Below are 23,148 nucleotides of genomic sequence, written 5' to 3'. Positions count from 1 at the left end.
GGCATTTTCAGCATATTTCAGTGCACAAATATACCTGTGTTATTGAATGCATTTACTGCAAACAGTGCATTAGCAGACTGGTATTATTGAATGTGTATTACTGTAAAAACTACATTTAGTACACCCGTTTTAGTGTTATATTACTTCAAGTAATCACAGCATACACATTTTACACAAAAAACTGCAATATTACAATTGTAACTTGTTAATACCAGTGTGCACTGTGTATGTAGAAGGGAAAGGAAATTTAAAATGTGCCTCTGTCTTTAAATTACCGAAATTACCCCAAAAAAGCAATTTTTCTTCCCTTTAACAAACCTGTGACTTCACAGTTATATAGGCCTTATGATAAAATGTCTGGTAAACAGAAGAGTGAAAAAGACCCAATGCCTTACTGTTTCCCCACCAACTCCAGAGCTGGGCAAGAGGGTCAGTGACCATGGCTGTGCTGCATTTTGGGTAAATGGCACACAAGAAAAAAAAAAATACCATGGCTTGTCTAAAGTTAGGGACATGTCCAGGAGACTCTCCTCGAATTTCAGCCATTTTTATCTGGCAAGAATCTGCCTCCTGGACTTACAGAGGCAGAACGATCTGCCATTTTCACCCCTTGATCCATGACATTCCAGCTCGCTGGAATTCTAACTTGTATATGCTAGAGAAGGCATGCTCAACCTGCGGCCCTCCAGCTGTTGCAAAAATACAACTCCCAGCATTCTCAGGCAGCCTACAGCTATCAGCGTACAGCAGGGCATTGTGGGAGTTGTAGTTTTACAACAGCTGGAGGGCTGCAGGTTGAGCATCCCCGTGCTAGGGCATCTGAATGAGCAGCTTAAAGCGGTGAATGATTTCCTCATGCAACAGACCACCTCAGCAGGGAGCATGTGTTGTTTTGAGGTCAGGCAGTGGCAAGTCTTCAGAGACATCTGTCACGTACTTAGTGTAGCATCAGCAAGGCCATCCCTCTGATTCTTCTCTTAGAGAAGATTCTCACACTAATGCAACAAGAGATGGAGGAAAAAGAACAGCTTCCACATTTTAAAGGGTTTCTACCACCAGAAATACTGTTATGTAGCTGACTGATATAGCGATGCGCTAATGTCATCACTACATAACAGTATGTTTCTAACGTTAGTCCCTGCAGCCGTTTTTGTTAAAAAAGCACTTTTATTATATGCTAATGAGCCTCTAGGTGCTATGTGGGCGTAAAATCAGCACCTAGAGGCTCCGTCCACTCACCCATTATCCCGCCCAGGTCCCCTGTTCTGCCCGCCCCGCTCCTCTTGATTGATGGCACGGTCCGCTACATCGCTGCCGAAATCCCGCGCCTGCACCGTTCACTTCTGTCTTCGGCACAGGCGCAGTGAGTGAAGGCCGCTCTCCTGATGCCGGCTTCCTCACTGTGACTGTGAGGAATCCGGCACCAGGATCGCATCATTCACTCACTGCGCCTGCGCCGAAGACAGAAGTGAACGGCGCAGGCGCGGGATTTCGGCAGCGATGCAGCGGACCGTGCCATCAATCAAGAGGAGCTGGGCGGGCACAACACTGGACCTGGGCGGGATAATGGGTGAGTGGACGGAGCCTCTACAGTCATGTGAAAAAATTAGGACACCCTTTGAAAGCATGTGGTTTTTTGTAACATTTTTAATAAATGGTTATTTCATCTCCGTTTCAACAATACAGAGAGATTAAAGTAATCCAACTAAACAAAGAAAACTGAAGAAAAGTCTTTTCAAGATCTTCTGTAAATGTCATTCTACAAAAATGCCTATTCTAACTGAGGAAAAAGATAGGACACCCTTGCCCCTAATAGCGAGTGTTACCTCCTTTGGCTGAAATAACTGCAGTGAGACGGTTCTTGTAGCCATCTACCAGTCTTCGACATCGGTCTGTGGAAATTTTACCCCACTCCTCAATGCAGAACTTTTTCAGCTGTGAGATGTTTGAGGGGTTTCTTGCACGTACAGCCCTTTTCAAGTCACCCCACAGCATCTCAATGGGATTCAAATCTGGACTTTGACTTGGCCATTCCAGGACTCTCCATTTCTTCTTTTTCAGCCAATCTTTGGTTGATTTACTAGTATGTTTTGGGTCATTGTCATGTTGCATGGTCCAGTTCCGCTTCAGCTTTAATTTTCTAACTGATGGTCTCACATGTTCTTCAAGCACCTTCTGATACACAGTAGAATTCATCGTGGATTCTATGATGGTGAGCTGACCAGGTCCTGCTGCAGCAAAGCAGCCCCAAACCATGACACTTCCACCTCTATGCTTCACAGTTGGTATGAGGTTCTTTTCTTGGAATGCTGTGTTTGGTTTACGCCAAACATGTCCTCTGCTGTTGTGTCCAAATAATTCAATTTTGGACTCATCTGTCCAAAGAACATTATTCCAGAAGTCCTGGTCTTTGTCAACTTTATCTCTGGCAAATGTCAGTCTGGCCTCGATGTTTCTCTTGGAAAGCAAAGGTTTCCTCCTTGCACACCTCCCATGCAAGTTAAACTTGTACAGTCTCTTTCTGATTGTTGAGGCATGTACTTCTACATCAACAGTAGCCAGAGCCTGCTGTAGTTCTCGAGATGACACTTTAGGGTTTTTGGAGACCTCTTTTAGCATCTTGCGGTCTGCTCTTGGGGTGAACTTGCTGGGGCGACCAGTCCTGGGCATGTTGGCAGTTGTTTTGAAAGCCCTCCACTTGTAGACTATCTTCCGGACAGTGGAATGGCTGATTTCAAAATCTTTTGAGATCTTTTTAAATCCCTTCCCAGACTCATAGGCTGCTACAATCTTTTTTCTGAAGTCCTCTGACAGCTCTTTTGCTCTCACCATGGTGCTCACTCTCACTTCAACAGTCAGGAGCACACCAAACTAAATGTCTGAGGTTTAAATAGGGCAAGCCTCATTCAACATGCAGAGTAACGATCTACTAATTATGTGCACCTGGTGTGAGATCTGAGCCAATTTAAGAGGGAATACATGTGAGGGTGTCCTATCTTTTTCCTCAGTTAGAATAGGCATTTTTGTAGAATGACATTTACAGAAGATCTTGAAAAGACTTTTCTTCAGTTTTCTTTGTTTAGTTGGATTACTTTAATCTCTCTGTATTGTTGAAACGGAGATGAAATAACCATTTATTAAAAATGTTACAAAAAACCACATGCTTTCAAAGGGTGTCCTAATTTTTTCACATGACTGTAGGTGCTGATTTTACGCCCACATAGCACCTAGAGGCTCATTAGCATATAATAAAAGTGCTTTTTTTTTAACAAAAACGGCTGCAGGGACTAATGTTAGAAACATACTGTTATGTAGTGCTGACATTAGCGCATCGCTATATCAGTCAGCTACATAACGGTATTTCTGGTGGTAGAAACCCTTTAATGACTGCACTGTAGCTGTTGGGGACTACATAGAAAAAGTCCTATGGAGGAGGAAGTGGAGGATGATGATAAAGAGTTTCCACTGGAGGAGGAGTTAGTGGTGCAGAAAGACAAGGCTAATGATAATGATGACAATTAGAGATGAACGAATCAAAGCTGACAAAGTAGAATTCGTTCCGAATTTCAGGAAAAATTTGATTCGCACTGAAGGCGAATTTCATGGTAGCGAATCGCATTTTTTCCTAAAATGGCTGCTGCACGTGTGAGGACATGGAGAAAGGAACTCTGGGAAGGCGGGATCACACATAATGCCATGCATGCAGCCAATTAGCAGTCAGCCAGCCCTGTGATGTCACAGCCCTATAAATAGCGGCAGCCATCTTAGAGTCTGCCATTTACCAGTGCAGGGAGAGACATCTGCAGACGCTAGGGACAGTGATAGGAAAGACTTGATTGTGGTGAAAAAAAAGAATTTATAAGTGCACGGAAAGTATAGGGAGGATGGGTAATATGGGGTAATATGAACAATCCTGTTAACCCTTGCTGCACTGACTGGGGATCCAAATTGCCATTATAGAGCTTTGTCATTTCAGCAAATCATTCTTGTTATTGGGGTCCAAGTGCTGTTTGATACAGCCATTAACAGGCTTTACTACAAGGAAATATTTCTACGGTATGGCTTATTTGCCCTTGTGCGGTGCAGTTATATGTTGTAAAGGCCTTTTTGCCATGTATTAGTGGCAAAAGAAAAATATATTTGCCCTTGTGCGGTGCAGTGATATATTCAACAGCACTGTTTGCCGTGTATTATTGGCAAAATAAAAATATATTCGCCGTTCAGCGTTGCACTTATCTGTTAAAAAGCCTTTGGTGTTGTGTAAAAGTAGAAAAAAATTAGGGCCTAATTGCCATTCAGCGGTGCAGTGATATATTCTACAGGCCTGTTTGCTGTGTATTAGTGGCAAAATAAAAGTATATTCGCCGTCCAGCATTGCACTTATCTGTTGAAAAGCTTTTTGTGTAGTGTAAAAGTAAAAAAAATAATTACGGCCTAATTGCCGCCTCTGCCTCCAAACTATGTCACCTTGCCACTCTGTGGTCTCCTCATGCTGCTGCCACTTCCACATTATGTCACCTTGCCACTCTGTGGCCTCCTGATGCTGATGCCACCTCCACACTGTCACCTTACCACTCTGTGGTCTTCTGATGCTGCCGCCACCTCCACACTCTGTCATTGTGCCACTCTGTCGCCTCCTGATGATGCTGCCACCTCCACACTCTGTCATTATGCCACTCTGGGGCCTCCTGATATTGCCGCCACCTCCAGACTCTGTCATTGGGCCACTCTGTGGTCTCCTCATGCTGCTTCCACCTCACCAATATGTCATAGGGCCACTATGTGGCCTCCTCATGCTGTTCCCACCCTCCTCACTTCATGACTGGGCTACTATTTAGCCTTTTTTGCTTGGCTGACATTATTTATTTGACCTTTCTTTTGATCTGTCAGAAGGAAGGAAAAATGAGATGCACAACGGATCCTGTCTGTGTAGCAGCTGAAAGGCCTGTCTGGTCCAATCAGAATTGGCTTGTGATTTGGTAGCCAAAAGCAGGAGTGGGTAAAAAACACAGAAGAAATGCAAATATTCAATTCACGTGTCATCTCTGTTTTGGATCCACTCCTGTTTTTTTTGGCATTAGCAATACTGATGGATTACTGACCAAATGCTGACCGAGTGAAGGCGGATGCTCCACAGGCAGTATTTGTTTTTTGTGGGTTATTGTTCTTACGGATCAAAGGAAGGGCAATATAATCAGTAACGTCAACACAAACTTACTGCTAACACCCTCTCCACTCTGTTGGGGGGACTATATAAGCATTTAATATAACAGGTTCTGTCGACATCTATGTGGAATCAGCTGACGACGGTGTAAAAGGAGTGTGCATATTCTTGGTGCTTACATCGACCTGTAAGGCTGAGTTCATAATGGAGTTATGTGGTCAGTTTTGGCCTCGTGACTGCCCAAATAAGTGAAGCGTGCAGTGATTCTAAGAGCGACACCTGTCATCTGCATGTCATATGGACTCACGGTATTATTTCACTACCAAGGCAGACTCCCTATGCGTGTTACTGCAAGGCACAGTGTTCTACACCACTATAAAGACTCTCTGCAGCCAGGAAATAGCCTTTTTTAAAGTAATTTGGCGTGAATAAATTTGGATCTAATCAAATTTTTCCCAAACAATTTGGCGAACCGGCGAATCAAGTTTTTGAAAAATTCGCTCATCTCTAATGACAATGACACTGGCCATTATGACTAGTGATGAGTGGCGAAAATTTTTGATTTCGAAAATCGGCAATGTATTATTCGCGTAATGCGCTCGAAATACCGGCGTGGGTCACTTATGCTAAATTTTTCAAGCTGGTATAAGTTTCCTGAGACTGGAGAAAATGGTTGACATGAGAGTACATTAGAATAGCTTTATATGCAGATAGAGTGCTCCAATATATTTGCGCTTGCGAATTTTCAGCAATTAATGATGCGCATATTTTTTTGCAATACGTGCAACTTGTATAGTAAGGGGCAGGCAACTTTTCTATTGGTTGCTAGGGATGTTGCTAAGCTTTGACAAAGCCTTCTCATTGGCCCACAAGCTAGAAGAAGGGAGGGATGATGATCACCTGATGTGTACTGTGTTAAAAAAACAAACAAAAATGAATATTTGTCATTACGAATATATAGCACTATATTCTAAATATTTGCGAATTCTTGAAGTGCTGATATTCGCGATAAAAATTAGCTTTTCGAATATTCACGCTCAACACTAATTATGACCAATCATCTCAGTGGAGGGGGTGTTGCTGGAAAGAACTGGGCATGCTGGTGAGCATAGCAATCTGTATGCTTACTTATGTTCTGACAGCCATATCCTTACCATCAAGCAATCTGATGATTACTGGATAGTCATCCTTTTAGACTCTTGTTATCAAAGCAAAATGAGGGAATGTTTTCTTATTTACCAAAAAGAGGGCCAAGTTGTTTTATTACCTGGGTACACTGTGTACACAACTTGCCACAGCTTTTAGCAAGAAGACACGTGCACTCGCATGTGGGACCAGGAGGCCCCTCTCCACCTCCCCGCCTAGTCACTCACCTTCCGTCGTTGCTATTACAAACAGCAGGAGCCACAGCCATTTTTGGTCTCATGAACATGATGGAGCATGCAATAATGCAAATCAGCAAACAGAGACATACCGCCTGAACAACCGGGCACAGTCCTTCTTGGACAGGGGCCTTTGTCTGGCACATACTGCATTCCCTGAACCCATGGATTTCTGGGCAGGCAGACTGGAACTGGCCCAGTTTGCTTTCTTTATACTGTCTTGTCCAACCTCTAGTGTGAGGCTGAAGCCTTGGGTGCATTGCAGTTACACCTAGAGGCTCTGCTCTCTCTGCAACTGCCCCCCTTTCTCCACTTTGATTGACAGGGCCAGGCATTATGTTTTCACTGCCTGGCTCTATCAACTGAAGTACAGGTCAGCCAGTTTCATAGGTATAAATCTTCTGACAGATGTCCTGTAAGCAATCATTTTTGGACGCTTGGTCCCATCAAGCCACTGTTTTTTCCTATAACACCGTGTGTGTTTAAACACCTTCTGCCCCCAATAAGGGACAATGTTTGGATGGTTTCTAATATTTAAGTTTTTAAACACACTGTTTGTTAACACCATAAACTACTTTATGCTTTTACCCACAGTTATATATGTTAGTGTCACTCTGACATTATTTGCTATTGCTGTCATTGTGTTCAAGAGCTTATAAGATGGGGCGGGAGCTAAAATTCTAAAAAAAAAAATATATTAAAAAGAGAACAAGATATTTAAAAAAAAATCTGACTTCTAGGAGGCCGCAGAATATCATTTACCTACTTTCAGGCCAATTAGAGAACATTTGATTTGTATAGAATTTATCATCTCTAATATCATAATATAACAGAAATCTAATATGTCTAAAGACTTACTAATAATTATCATCACTTCTGTTTCCTTATAAAGTACAGTATATCTCAGTTTCTGCTGTACATATTACATGACAATGGGCAAACGTGTATAGTTACCTGATGGTCTGCTCTCCAGTTGTTAACCCAGAAGCAAATTTTGAATGAATGTCATAGCAGGTAAGGTTGTCCTCAAGAACCCTACAAGTACATGGTTTACAAAGAGAAGACGCATTGAGATAATTTGTTGGCCCATATACCGTACAGTAGCAGACATGCCTGACTTTTTACTCACCCTACTCTATGAAACTGTTGTTCCTCTCCATCCCAGACATAACAGATTTTCTGAACTTTGATCAGCTTAACCTGTAAATGTCAATGAGAAATAATTCTGACAAAGCAAACTTATAATCAGTAAGAATCATTTCGTCCATCATACTAAAAATGATTGGTTCAAAATTAGTCAGAGCATGTATTATTCCTACTTAATATTTAATTAGGGTAAAATAGGTATTTTGTGTATATCCCTTTGTCAATGAGAATTTACAGACAGACTAGACATGCATGCTGTGGTCAGCAAGAGCAGCACTCCACAAGATGAAAGCTTCACCTGAAAAGGAGGTTTCTGATGATATGCTATTTACAGACGAATGTGAAGTGTCGCTCTTCCTGACCACTGCATGCACGCCTAGTCTGTGTTCCTATCTGTTGTTTCAGGCCACATGCCTTGTACACATGGTATTAGGAGCCAGTCAGGTTGAGAGACAACATCTGGCTATATTTCACCACTGTCATCTGAGGACCCCATCTTTTCATACATTGTCAGTCATCTATATGTTTTTGTATTTTAATCCACTAATGAGATTGGACACCACAGTTTTGCTCCCTTTTTGTTTATTTGCCCTTTACTGGGTTGTACCATCTGCCTAGGATTGTATCTAGGGAATTTTAGCTAGTTGTTAGGGAAGATCCAGAGGGGTTGCTCTTTTTAGGTCGGGTGTTCTACAACCTCAACATAAAGGTTAGTTTAGGCAAAGTAGAAACAACTAGGGAAAATTACCCATTTTTGCCTTGACCCACTCTGGAGATACCGAACATTTACCTCAAGGCTTGGATCTGCCGGACCGGTTAAAACAGTTCCTTTATGTATATGCGCTGGATTTTCTCTCGTCACATTGTTTTTGTGATATAGAGATACATCTATGTGTGTATTAGTCTTTTTTATTATTGGATATAAGTTTGTGTATGTTAAGTATTTTTTCATTAAAAGTAAAAAGCTTTACCTCATTTATTGTTCTCTATTTGGAGCAAATTGCTCTGGTTGTACTATGGTCTCAGCTACTAAAAGCAAAATTACTGCCTGGCTAGGTCGTCTTTAGGCCCCATTCACACGACCATATTTTTTTGTGGATCAGATGAGGACCCATTCAATTTACTGGGGCTGCAAAAACCGAGGACAGCACACTGTGTGCTGTATCCATATGTCCGTTCCGCGGCCCCGCTGAAAAAGATAGAACATGTCCTATTCTTGTCCCTTTTGCAGACAAGAACTCGAAAAATTTGAATATTGTGCAAAAGTCCATTCATTTCAGTAATGCAAATTAAAAGGAATTTAATTATTGCAGCTTAAAATTAGAATTTTGTGAAAAGGTTCAATATTCTAGGCTCAAAGTGTCACACTCTAGTCAGCTAATTAATCCGTATCCCCTGAGCAAAGGGTACCTCAAAATTGTGACTTTGGGGTTTCATAAGCTGTAAGCCATAATCATACAAATTATACCAAATAAAGGCTTGAAATATCTCGCTTTGCATGTAATGAGTCTATCTCATATGTTAGTTTCACCTTCTAAGTTGCGTTACTGAAATTCTATTTTTCAAGTTTTACCTGTATAAGGAACACAGTATTAAAATACTATGATCAATACAATATTATAAATTGATAATCACAATATTTTATATACTAATAATAACATATTAAATCACAAATATAGTACATTACCTTCAGATCTGTTTTTCGAATAGCCTTGTTAATGATAGACTTTCCATCAGCAATCAGTGGCTGTGCAGTAGTATTCCGTGATATATTCAGATTCTGAAGTTGAATCCATGTCACCCTCTTCCTAAAATATTTTTCAAATTCATCCTGTGTGAGTAAGAAATAATTATTGTATAACATTGACAACATAATATATTTCTAGCATATTTGCTAACATATTTTTTAGTATTCAGTTTCCAGGTTATTTTTTTATTTTATTGGCTTTTAACAAAACAAACCTCAAGAATGAATAATTGTAGTATTTCTATTCAATATACCTATATGGGTTACTACTACTCCCTATGGGGTGCTACTTATATAAACAGTACTTACTGTTGTTTTCAGCAACATAGCGTCAGCATCTTCCAAGCAGCATGGAATACAATGTGCCCATACATGCCATTCAGGCTTCCAGTAGAAAATAAACCAAAGCAACCCACAGGTAAATATATATCCAAGAACACAGAGGAATCTTCTGTATGGTTGTTCTCTATAACCAAATATTTCCTATAAAAAATAAATTTGTGTCACATTATAAAATGTCTCTAAACATTTCTTAATGATCTCACAATGGATAAAATATACTGAATAGATAAAATGACATTTCAATAGTTGTTCAAAATGGGTAAAACTAATATTGGAATGACTATTCTGTTTCAAACCTACTTTCCATAGAACTGCAATGTTTACACAAGGATTATTCACTATTCAGGTTTCCACGTGGTTCATGGAGACTGCTACATGGCATCTGAGTGTGCAGGCAAGCTGCAGAAGGAGCCCGCCAGAAGATACTTTTGGATTATGTTAACAGTGAGGACAGTTTTTTGCCCAGAGTATCACTTTAAGTAAGAAAAAGTGACGTAAGTTAGACAGATGAACAATTCCCTGCTTGCCACATCACAAATTAGATGTATTGTTGTCATATTACACAAGTATTCTATAAAGCATTTCCACAAATGTGTTTCCTTCTTATTTATTTGAAAGAGGTAAATGCCAATATTTAACATAAAAAACTATATCAGAGAATATTGCTAATGTCAACAGGTAAAGGAACAAAATGTTTGTTATCCCACAACAAACATTTATCGACTATCCACAGGATGCATGATTTCTAGGGGTCTGACTGCTCTAGAAGTGGGTCCGAATCCTCCCCCCCCCCCCCTCACACACACACACACACACACACACGTACAATTCTGGAGGCATTTATACAAAGCCACGGTCATACATTTACCCTGCCATGCCATTCAACAATGGATAGTAGGCAGTATATAGCAAATCCTTTTCATACTTGGTGTTAGCATTAATAATTAAACTATTTTCTACATCAAAATAATTTATTGGGCTTCTAAATTGAAGGATAAAACATGATAGAGACACAGCTGCTTCAAGGGAAACTGTCTCCTCCCAAAACCATCCCAAGCCGCCAGCAGTACTTGCGTGTAGCAAGCAGTGTGTTTCTGATGATGCCTTTCTTCCTGAAGGCCGATGCAGCAAAAGTACTGAAAACTTTGTTTTATCCACAGCCCGGCGCGCTTCTCCACACATGCTTGAAGTCAATGAGGCAGCGGCCTCCTTGCTTCAAGTCACGGTAACCACATCCCTTTTCCTGCCCCTTCGCTGTGACTGAAAGCCGGCTCTTCGGCAAAGGCAGCCGAACTCTCGTGCATAAGCACTTTCAGTCACAGCGAAGGGGCAGGAAAAGGGATGTGGTTACCGTGACTTGAAGCAAGGAGGCCGCTGCCTCATTGACTTCAAGCATGTGTGGTGAAGCGCGCCAGGCAGGGGATAAAACAAAGTTTTCCATTTCATCCACCATGACGGCCCACATTGAGATTGACCCTTGACCTCTGTAGGGGCAGGAACACATAGAGAGTTTAAGAACCCCCCACCCCTCCACCTCCTCAGTGCTTTCCTGCCCCTACAGGGGCCAACATGTGGAGAGTTCCTCCTTCATGGAGGATAAAGCAACCTTATTTTCTTTACAGGTTCTCCAGCTGGCCTCCCGCGGCAGGGGCTAAGGCTGGCCAGCTAGGAGCATCGAGGACCCTCGTCTTGGCTTATGCTGAGGCCTGCGGTCCTCCCCATACCTTCAGACTCCCTTCCCTCCTTGAGGAAGCAGTTGGAGGTGCCGGCTTCTCGGATCATCGCGCGCTGCGCTCGGCGTCCTTTCCTTCTGGAGGAGGGCCGAGTTCTAGCGTCCGGCAGGGGGAACAGGTGCGGCGCATGGAGCGTCTCTATGGGCGGGCCGGGCGACGCACGTACCTCTTAGTAGGCTGGTGCGGCGCAGGCCTATGCCATCACACAGGGCGCAGCTAGATGACGTCAGACGCCGGGAATTTTAAAAAGAGAAGACCGCGGTTCCTTTCGGCCCCTCGCCTGCTACACCGCGATGTCTGAGACACCTGCTCCCCGCCAGGAAGGTCCTGATCCTTCTGCCACCAGTACCGTGAGTCCCCTTCTGGGGGGTATATATTTCAGTTCTTTAATCTGAATTACTAATGCTGGGATATCTGGTTGCTTCCTTCTGCAGGGCAGCAAGGAGTTAAAAACAAAAACAAAACCCTTAAAATGCTGTGCTTGTTCCAAGCGTCTCCCTGAAAATTATAAAAAGAGGCTATGCAAAACTTGCACTACGGAAATTTGGAAGGAAGAGCAACCAGATATACTCTCGGAAATGAAGTCTTTTATTTCAGACGAGATTAAGTCCTCTTTAGCCACCTTGTCTACCCCCTCCAGCAATCCCATCCCTTCTAAGAAACGCAAACTGTCCGTTATTTCCTCTTCTGAGGGCGAAGAGGTTGAAGTGGCCTCCGCCTCATCCAGACTATTTCCTAATGAGGAACCCTTGTCGGACGGGGAAATTCTAGAAGAAGATAAAAAATACTTTTTTTCGGCCGATGAGATGGAGGAATTGCTACGTGCGGTCAGGTCCACTATGGGTATTGAAGATACTCCTAGGCCCCGTACGGTGCAGGATGAGATGTTTGGGGGTCTCAGATCTAAGTCCTCTATTGTTTTCCCCATTAATGAAAATATAAAAGAAATGATATTGGAGGAGTGGTCAGATCCAGAAAAGAGGCTTGGCGTTCCCAAAGAATTCAGGAATAGGCTCTGCTTTGACCCGGCTGAAAGCAAGATATACAACCAGACGCCTAAGGTCGATCTACAGGTGGCCAAAGTAGTAAAAAAGACCGCCCTACCCTTTGAGGATTCCTCTCAGCTGGGCGATCCTATGGATAGAAAGGCAGATGGCCTCCTAAAAAAATCCTGGGAGTCAGCTATGTTTGGGGTAAAAACTAATATTGCTGCTACCTCCGTCGCCAGAGCAATGTATATATGGCTAGGAGAGTTGGACGAACATCTAAAAAATAAGACTCCAAGAGAAGAGATCAGGGACTCTCTCCCCCTTCTCCGCTCCGCCACAGCTTTTTTGGCCGATGCATCTGCAGAGTCCATCCGGTTTTCCGCCAAGGATTATGCTCTCTCTAATGCAGCCCGACGGGCTTTATGGATGAAGGCCTGGTCAGGAGACAAGGCATCCAAGGCCAAGCTTTGTTCTATCCCCTTTTCAGGGGAATTTGTCTTCGGCCCCACTCTGGATAAAATCCTAGAGGGAGCAGCAGACAAGAAGAAGGGTTTCCCAGAGGACAAAGAACCAAAAAAGAAGCCCTTTCGTCAGTACCAACCCCAGCAGAGATCCTACAGGGGGAAAGGGAAGTCTGGCCGATGGAGCTATCCCAAAGGAGGGAGAGGAAGAGGCTTCATCCTCAATCCCCAGAATAGGCAAAATAAACTGCAATGACGCCAGGGTCGGGGGGCGACTGATGGGTTTTCTATCCTCCTGGAGTCGGGTAACTTCAAATCCCTGGGTGCTAAATGTAATCTCTCACGGTTACAGGATAGAGTTCACATCAGTCCCCCCGAGAAGATTCTGCATCACACCTCAGAGCAGATCGGATCTTCCAAAAATCTGGCAGGGCGTCCAGGACCTCTTAGAGCTAGGGGTAGTTCAAAAGGTTCCTATCTCAGAGGAAAGGAGAGGTTTTTATTCCAGTCTTTTTTTAGTAAAAAAACCAGACCAATCCTTTCGCACGATAATAAACCTAAAACCCCTAAACAGGTCTATTCTATACAGGAGGTTCAGGATGGAGACCATCCCATCCACAATCCCTCTGATTCCAAAAGGGGCGTTCATGTCGTCAATCGATCTAAAGGACGCTTACTACCATGTCCCCATCCATCATCTTTCCCAAAAATATCTAAGATTCGCTCTAAGAGGACCAGACAGGTCTATCCATCACTTCCAATATGTCGCCCTCCCTTTCGGTATTTCCTCGGCCCCCAGGGTCTTCACAAAAGTCGTGGTAGAGATGGTGGCCTACCTTCGTCAGGAAGGAATCACAATCATTCCATATCTCGACGACTTTTTAATTCTGGGCAAGACAGAATCCGAGAACCGTTTGGCAACCCAAAGATTCTCGGAATTCTTAAAAAACCTTGGCTGGGTTATAAATACAAAAAAATCCACCCTAACCCCGTCCATGAGAATAAAATTCCTGGGTGTGGAACTAGATTCGTCCTTGTTGATGACCTTCCTCCCTCAGGACAAGGCTACTGCACTGACAGTGAAGATCAGAACATTCCAGAGGGCTCGCAATTGCTCCCTCAGAAAGGCCATGAGTCTCCTGGGAAGCCTAACCGCCTGCATTCCCTCAGTGGCATGGTGCCAAAGCCACACAAGAGTAATCCAAAATTGGATCTTAACTATCTGGGACGGAAGACAAGTAAGTCTAGACAGGATTTTTCGGATCCCTCAGGCCGTAAAAACAGACTTGGATTGGTGGAAAGTAAAAAGACGACTGCTAGGAGGCCTTCAGTGGCGGAACCATCCCGCCGTACAGGTAATCACGGACGCAAGCCTCGGAGGCTGGGGAGCAAAGATAGGAGATCATCTTCTACAGGGTACCTGGCCTGCCGAGATAAAACACAGATCCTCCAACTACCGAGAACTATACGCAGTCCTGGAGGCATTATTAAAGGGAGAGTGTCTTCTAAAAGGGCGACACCTAAGAATAATGTCAGACAATACCACAACGGTGGCTTATCTGCGTCACCAAGGAGATACAAGGTCCCGGCCTCTTGGAGAGATAGCAAAAAGAATTTTCTCCTGGGCAGAAGAGAACGCTTTATCTCTGTCCGCCATCCACCTAAGGGGCTGCGAAAACGTAGTAGCAGATTTTCTGAGCAGAGAGACAGTAGATCCAGGAGAATGGTCTCTGAACAGGAATATCTTCCAGAAGATCGCAGAAAGATGGGGCTGTCCAGAGGTAGACTTATTCGCCTCCAGAAGAAATGCACAGGTAAAATGTTTCTGCTCCCTAAACCCAGGAGACAGTCCATGGGCAATCGATGCCCTGTCAATACAGTGGAAATGGAAACTAGCCTACGCCTTTCCCCCAATACCACTAATACCGCGGGTCGTCCAGAAGCTCCTGGAGGAACCAACTACTCTCATCCTGATAGCCCCTCTATGGCCAAAGAGAAGTTGGTACTCCACTCTAAAACAGCTATCGCTGGAAGATCCGTGGGAGATTCCCTTCCAGAGGGATATTCTAGTCCAGGGCCCTCTTCTCCATCCAGACCCAGGTATATTCAGACTGTCAGCCTGGATCCTGAGAGCGAGACATTAAGAAGCAGAGGACTTTCGGAGAAGGTGATACTTACTCTGAGGGCGAGTAGAAAAAAGGTGACCTCCTCCATCTACCTTAAGATCTGGAAGAAATACTGTTCCTGGTTAGGAGTTGAGCACCCAGACACCACCTCTCCTCCCATCAACAGAATTTTGGACTTTCTACAGTGCGGCCTTGAGTTAGGCCTGAGACCTAGTACTCTGAAGGTCCAAATTTCTGCCCTCAGCTCCTTCTATGACTGCAGCCTGGCCAACCATAGATGGATCAGGAGGTTCTTCAGAGCAGTTTCTAGATTGAGACCCTCTCTGAGATCCAGAGCTCCGACTTGGGATCTTAACATCGTCCTGGAGGGCCTAACAAAACCTCCATTTGTACCATTATCTGAGATCTCTTTAAAACACCTTTCTCTAAAAACTGCCTTTCTGATCGCTATCACCTCAGCCAGACGCATTGGAGAGATCCAGGCCTTTTCTTGTAAAGAGCCCTACCTCCAGATTAGCAAAGATTATATCCGTCTAACTCTCGACCCAGGTTTTCTCCCTAAGGTAGTCTCACCTTTCCATCTAGAGCAGGAGATCTTCCTACCCTCTATCCCTAGGTCCGAACATACAGGGTCTAGCGATAGGTTACATCTCCTGGATGTTAGGGACATAGTTATCCATTACCTGGATTCTACTAGAGATTTCAGGGTGGATAACAACCTTCTTATTCAGTTTTCAGGAAAAAATAAAGGAAAGAAGTTAGCCAGGTCTTCCATAGCCAGATGGATCAAATCCACTATTGAATGCTGCTACAAGATCCGGAACAAACCCAGTCCTGGTAATATTAAAGCCCATTCTACTAGGGCCACTGCCTCTTCTTGGGCCGAGAAAGGAGGGGTCTCGCTGGACCAGATCTGTAAAGCCGCAACCTGGTCTAGCACTAATACTTTTGTAAGACACTATCGTCTTAATCTTCCGGATGCGAATGAAGCTCTTTTCGGCCGGAAGGTTTTACAGGCGATATCCCCACCCATTTAGTTATCTGATATGTCTCAATGTGGGCCGTCATGGTGGATGAAATGGAAAAACCGCAATTAGACTTACCGGTAATTCCGTTTCCTTGAATCCACCATGACGGCCCATACTATTCCCCTTCCCAAAAAAAAAAAAAAAAAAAAATGTTTTTTGTATATAAGTTGCATATACATGCAGATGATTATTTAAGAGTTTAAGGGTATGAATCAATATCCTTTACTTTTTGTTCCACCTTTCGGGTAATTGTAAAGCACTGAGGAGGTGGAGGGGTGGGGGGTTCTTAAACTCTCTATGTGTTCCTGCCCCTACAGAGGTCAAGGGTCAATCTCAATGTGGGCCGTCATGGTGGATTCAAGGAAACGGAATTACCGGTAAGTCTAATTGCGGTTTTTCAGTACTTTTGCTGCATCGGCCTTCAGGAAGAAAGGCATCATCAGAAACCCACTGCTGGCTACACGCAGGTACTGCTGGCGGCTTGGGATGGTTTTGAGAGGTGACAGGTTCCCTTTAAAGGGAATGTGTTATCATGCGACCTACTGCTTTAATCAAGTTTTTATGTTACACATATTTTTAAAGATTAAAAAGATTCTAAAGATTCTAAAATCTTGCAGCTTTTGCATTGGTCACTAAGCCTAATAATATGCATCACTTCTTGGGCCTCTTGCTCATGAACGTATATTCTTTCCGTGTCCGTTCCGTTTTTTTGCGGATCGTATACGGAACCATTCATTTCAATGTATCCGCAAAAAAAATGGAAGTTACTCCGTGTGCATTCTGTTTCCATATGTCCGTATTTCCGTTCCGCAAAAAAATAGAACATGTCCTATTATTGTCCGCATTACGAACAAGGATAGTACTGTTCTATTAGTGGTCAGCTGCTCCGTTCCGCAAAATACGGAATGCACATGGACGTCATCTCATCCGTATATTTTGCGGATCTGTTTTTTGTGGACCACAAAATACATACGTTCTCGTGCAAGAGGCCTTGGTCTGTACATATCACTTATCAACAGTTATCTGATTATGATCATGGACAGATTTACAATGATAGATATGAAATAGATTATATATATATATATATATATATATATATATATATAGTTAATAGATATTAGAAATATAGTTAATAAATAGATATTAGATATATAGATATGAAATATATATACAGTGGATATAAAAAGTCTACACACCCCAGTTAAAATGTCAGGTTTCTGTGATGTAAGAAAATTAGACAAAGATAAATCATTTCAGAACTTTTTCCACCTTTAGGGCTTGTTCACACGACCGTGCCGTTTTTTGTGGTCTGCAAATTGCGGATCTGCAAGAAACGGATGCCACCCGTGTGCCTTCTGCAATTTGCGGAACGGAACAGGAGACCCATTATAGAAATGCCTATTCTTGTCCACAAAACAGAATTTTTGCGGGGCCACAGAACGGAGCAACGGATGCGGACAGCACACAGAGTGCTATCCGCATCTTTTGCGGACCCATTGAAATGAATGGTTCCGTATACGGACCGTATGCGGAATGCAGAAAAAGGCCCGTATACGGAACGCAAAACAAACTAAAATCTTTTAGGTGGAGGGAAGAAAAAAAAAATAATAATAATAATAATAATAATAATAATAATGTGGTTGCATAAGTGTGCACACCCTCTTATAACTGGGGATGTAGCTGTGTTCAGAATTAAGCAATCACATTCAAAATCATGTTAAATAGGAGTCAGCACACACCTGCCATCATTTAAAGTGCCTCTGATTAACCCCAAATAAAATTCAGCTGCTCTAGTTGGTCTTTCCTGAAATTTTCTTAGTTGCATCCCACACAAAAGCCATGGTCCACAGAGAGCTTCCAAAGCATCAGAGGGATCTCATTGTTAAAAAGCATCAGTCAGGGAAGGGTACAAAAGAATTTCCAAGGCATTAGATATACCATGGAACACAGTGAAGGCAGCCATCATCAAGTGGAGAAAATATGGCACAACAGTGACATTACCAAGAACTGGACGTCCCTCCAAAATTGATCTGCAAAAAAAGAGGGTTAGTCAGCACCTCCCAGTGCGCAGGTGCACGCCGCCATGGCAAAGACCTAGAGGAAAAAAAGGAGACAATGCGGCAGCACTCGGCAAATCAGACAAAGTACAACAATGCTTACAAAAATTATGGTGCTAATACTACGCTTATTTATAAAAGCGAGATGCTTGGTCAATGCATTTTGTACAAAACCATCTAAGCCCGTATGCCAAACGTTAAGGCGATCTCTGTTACACGGGTCCTAACACTAAATACTACCTGTTATGCGCCATAATGACCGCCATAAAATTCAGGGAGTGTTGGACCCACATGCATGTTGGATCCTCTTTTTTTGCAGATTTACAATGCTGGACATGTGGCACTCCAGCGAGTCGTGCACACCTGATTAGCCTGTCTGCCCCATAGGCTGATTTTAATTATTTTCAGTATAAAGCTGTGGCCTGCTCTCACTACATTCATTGGAAGCTGTCTAGCACCAGGAAGGGTAAAGAGTGGGCTCAGCATGCATGTTGGTACCTGCATCCCTTGTAATGGAGGCCATTTTGGCACAAAAAACGGAAAAAGGCAGAGTGGATCCAACATGCATGTGGGTCCAACACTCCCTGAATTTTATGGCGGTCATTATGGCGCATAACAGGTAGTATTTAGTGTTAGGACCCGTGTAACAGAGATCGCCTTGACGTTTGGCATACGGGCTTAGATGGTTTTGTACAAAATGCATTGACCAAGCATCTCACTTTTATAAATAAGCGTAGTATTAGCACCATAATTTTTGTAAGCATTGTTGTACTTTGTCTGATTTGCAGAGTGCTGCCGCATTGTCTCCTTTTTTACTCCAAAATTGATGAAAAGACAAAAGAAAACTTGCCTGGGAGGCTACCAAGAGGCCTACAGCAACATTAAAGGAGCTGCAGGAATATATGGCAAGTCCTGGCTGTGTGGTACATGTGACACCAATCTCTCATATTCTTCATATGTCTGGGCTATGGGGTAGAGTGGCAAGATGAAGGCCTTTTCTTACGGAAAAAAAAAACATCCAAGCCAGGCTACATTTTGCAAAAACACATCTGAAGTCTCCCAAAAGCATGTGGGAAAAGGTGTTATGGTCTGATGAAACCAAGGTTGAACTTTTTGGCCATAATTCCAAAAGATATGTTTGGCGCAAAAACAACACTGCACATCACTAAAAGAACACCATACCCACAGTGAAGCATGGTGGTGGGAGCATCATGCTTTGGGGCTGTTTTTCTTCAGCTGGAACTGGGGCCTTAGTTAAGCTAGAGGGAATTATAAACAGTTCCAAATGCCAGTCAATATTGGCACAAAACCTTCAGGCTTCTGCTAGAAAGCTGAACATGAAAAGGAACTTCATCTTTCAGCATGACAACGACCCAAAGCATACATCCAAATCAACAAAGGAATGGCTTCACCAGAAGAAGATTAAAGTTTTGGAATGGCCCAGCCAGAGCCCAGACCTGAATCTGATTGAAAATCTGTGGTGTGATCTGAAGAGGGCTGTGCACAGGAGATGCCCTCGCAATCTGACAGATTTGAAGTGTTTTTGCAAAGAAGAGTGGGCAAATCTTGCCAAGTCAAAATGTGCCATGCTGATAGACTCATACCCAAAAAGACTGAGTGCTGTAATAAAATCAAAAGGTGCTTCAACAAAGTATTAGTTTAAGGGTGTGCACACTTATGCAACCATATTATTATTATTTTTTTATATTTTTTCTTCCCTCTACCTAAAAGTTTTCAGTTTGTTTTTCAATTGAGTTGTACAGTTTATAGGTCACATTAAAGGTGGAAAAAGTTCTGAAAAGTTCTGTAAATGATTTATCTGTCTCATTTTTTTGCATCACAGAAACCTGTGTGTAGACTTTTTATTTCCTCTGTATATATATATATATATATATATATATATATATATATATAGATAGTTAATAAATTGATAGATATGAGATAGATAGATAGATAGATAGATCAATCGATCAGGATCCACCATTCACAGTAGGTGACTGTCAAAGCTTATCTCCTTCTGCCTTGTAAAATAACCTCTGTATAGGTCACACAACATTTCTAGAAAAAAAAGTCCAGACTATGGTGTCTATGGTATCTGCTAGTGATGAGCAAAGTATTTCAAAATTTGATTCGGCTGCTTTGCTGAATTTTACAAAAAAACTCAGTTTATGACAAATTACTTTGTCTTGACGTGCATTTCTTTGTTAGTAGTGGGTGCAATGACAGGGATAAGCAATTGCGCCTCTCAGATGCCACGTTCATTGCTGATCGCGGCATCTGCTAGCATTATTATAGTGTAAAATAAAATAAAAAAATTAATAAAATCATACTTACCCTCATCCATTTGATACGTCACTGTGCACAGGGTTTCATGCGAGATCTTCAATCAAGATGGCGGAGACCAGCTCTTTGCTCTCAAATGGATGAGGTAAGTATGTTTTTTAAATATTTTTTTTTTTACATTTTTTTTACATTTTTTTTTACATTTTTTTACCGCCATTCACGAAAAATTGATTCGCTACCATAAAGCACCCTGAAATTCGGATTGAATACCACTTTGTGGAGTTCAATTTGCTCAACACTAGTGGCTGCTACAAAGTATATCTCTAAATGCTGTTAAAACAGCTCAGGCAAGATGGCTGCCCCATAATCATGTTCAGGAAATAAAATAAAAAAATCTAAAATCAGAAAATAAAAACATATTACAAAAAAGGTGTGTGTCACTATCTGGTTTTAACTGCCAGAAAATACAGCATAAAGGGTGAAACATTCCCTATAGATTGGATGCAGTAAACAAGACTGTCTACCAAAGCTGCAGGTGTAAGAATGGTCATATAGGTGACAGCTATTGCTGTAGACAAACCTTGATTAACGTTCACCATCATGTAATTATCAGGTAATTTGAAGGAAGTCTGTCACCTCCAAAATCAATTTCAAAGTAAGCATACTGCAATGTAGGGTAGCTGCCCCAAAACATCACTATACCTATGAACATCTGGTCCTATGATCCTGTCAAATGCTTGTTTTATTTTCAGGCAAATAGGGTTTTCATGCACCATACCTCATCCGTAACATCGCAAAACCTTCCCCTCTAGTTTGATTAACAGTGCAAAAAATTTCAGAGCCTCTAGCTATGACACTGCGGAAGCCTGGTGCATCAAACATTGAACCCATGGTGCACAGAAAACCTTTTCTTAGGATTAGAGAATTTGATTTTCACAGCAAAGGCTATGTTTCAGGGCACCTACCCCTCAAGGCAGTATGCTTGCTTTGAAAATGATTTTGGAGGTGGCGGAAAGGACAATCTAGGCATAGAAACATCATATCTGCTAAGATTAAGTAGACGTAATAAGACAACTGCATATGGTTACAATTCAGCTTTGGACAATTTATTAAAGCTAGTACTTATATTACCTAATAGCATGATATACGCTAATGCATATTACTTATGAAAATGAGGCATTATTGCTAACATAATACATATAGAATAGAGGACACATTTATTATGCATTATATGCTTTTACAATACGGATTAACTATGACAGTTATGTTTTTTCATTTGCTTTATGTTGTCAGTATCATAGTAGTACTAGTCAATAATAAAGAAAATAAAGGAAACCACATGTTTCTGAAAAGCACAAGAGAAGACAATAACACTATATATGTATGATATTACAAGAAAATTTAGACTGGCATATTCTTATTCATAATCAGTCATGGATGCACATCCATAAGGCAAACATAATAAATAAAAAAATAATGTCTGCACACACATATAAGCAGTAAAGCTGAGAAATGGGGATCATTCCAAATTCAAGTGGTACTATACCTACTATTTGGATCAATGGAAGCTCTTAGCGCACTATATATGTATGATCAGTCACAGATTTGCACAAAATATTTCATAACATGCTTTTGTCCTGTGTGTATGCAGCAAACATTAACTTGACACTAAACATATAAAAAATTATTTTGCAGCAAGCCTTAAATGGACACTGTTTGCTGTCTTCACTTAATTTACCTGATGAGTGTCAAGTTAAGCTTTGCTACATCTGAGTGACTCATAGTTTTTTTTTTTTTACCTATAAAATGCCCTATCAAACAGTTTACAAGACAATAAACAAGTCTCACCATCTCATTTTCTTCTCCTTGGTTAAGAATGGACTGATGCTTTTTATCACCAGTGCCCTCCATTAAAGTGTTATTTTCTGTGAATGTATGCCCAGTGGGAAATCACTGTCTGTCAGTAACTGCTCTGCAGTAGTTATAGTTTTCAGGCTGCCCTATATCAATCATCCATTCACAATGTGCCTTATGTATCCTCTGCCCCAGGAACACACCCCTGGCAATATGGTGACAATGATTAAGACTGATAAATTGCCTCATAGTTTTGAAATATGCGGATGAGCATAGAGTTATTGCATGCTTCTAGAGAATTTACTTCATTGCCTAAAGCAATTTGATGTCAGTTGGCTATGGAAGCCACACTGGTAAAATTAAAAAGAAAAGTTGTAAAAAACCTGGAATTGTCTGGAAGCCACATTTTATTGTCAAACTGAAAGGGGATCTAAATCCAGAATACAAACACACAGAAAAAATAGAACAACCAACAAAAGATAAAATAATTTACTTATGTGCATTTGTTATTTGCTAATTGCTGTTTTCATCAGATATCATAATTGCAGACTAGAGATAAGCAAACACCTGTCAAGGTGCGGTTTGGTTCAGGTTCGCCAATTTTTGATTTGGACCCGAATCAATCGCCGAAAAGTTTGATTTGGACCCGAATCACTCGGCCCCAACCAAAGTTGCTCCAATTACCCTGAAAATTGCTATATAACACCCTCTAGTCTCTGAGGATTCCGATTTTTTAGGAGACTGTTATATCATTTTGTTCTGGTGTTTGCGGCTCCTACTGGGTATGTATATCTATATTCCTCCATTGTGGCCATGTTGCATATGCTCCCTGCATT

At 41.9% G+C, this 23,148-nt stretch overlaps 1 protein-coding gene across 1 annotated transcript in view; it reads right to left on the bottom strand.

Moving 5' to 3' along the window:
- Positions 1-22,447, bottom strand: part of LOC120997964 (probable cation-transporting ATPase 13A4) — a 119,319-nt gene extending 96,872 nt beyond the window's left edge. Inside the window, exons 1-5 of the mRNA XM_040428348.1 lie at positions 22,307-22,447; positions 9,749-9,922; positions 9,380-9,523; positions 7,676-7,746; positions 7,501-7,581 (exon numbers count right to left, since the gene is read on the bottom strand). Of these exons, the coding sequence (XP_040284282.1) occupies positions 7,501-7,581; positions 7,676-7,746; positions 9,380-9,523; positions 9,749-9,922; positions 22,307-22,369 (533 nt within the window). The 5' untranslated portion in view covers positions 22,370-22,447. The remainder of the gene's footprint in view (positions 1-7,500; positions 7,582-7,675; positions 7,747-9,379; positions 9,524-9,748; positions 9,923-22,306) is intronic.
- Between the last annotated feature and the right edge of the window lie 701 nt (positions 22,448-23,148).

This window comes from Bufo bufo, chromosome 4 (genome assembly GCF_905171765.1).
Source record: "Bufo bufo chromosome 4, aBufBuf1.1, whole genome shotgun sequence".
NCBI lineage: Eukaryota > Metazoa > Chordata > Amphibia > Anura > Bufonidae > Bufo > Bufo bufo.
The sequence above is the reverse complement of the archived record's forward strand: the minus strand, read 5'-3'. Positions and strand labels throughout refer to the sequence as shown.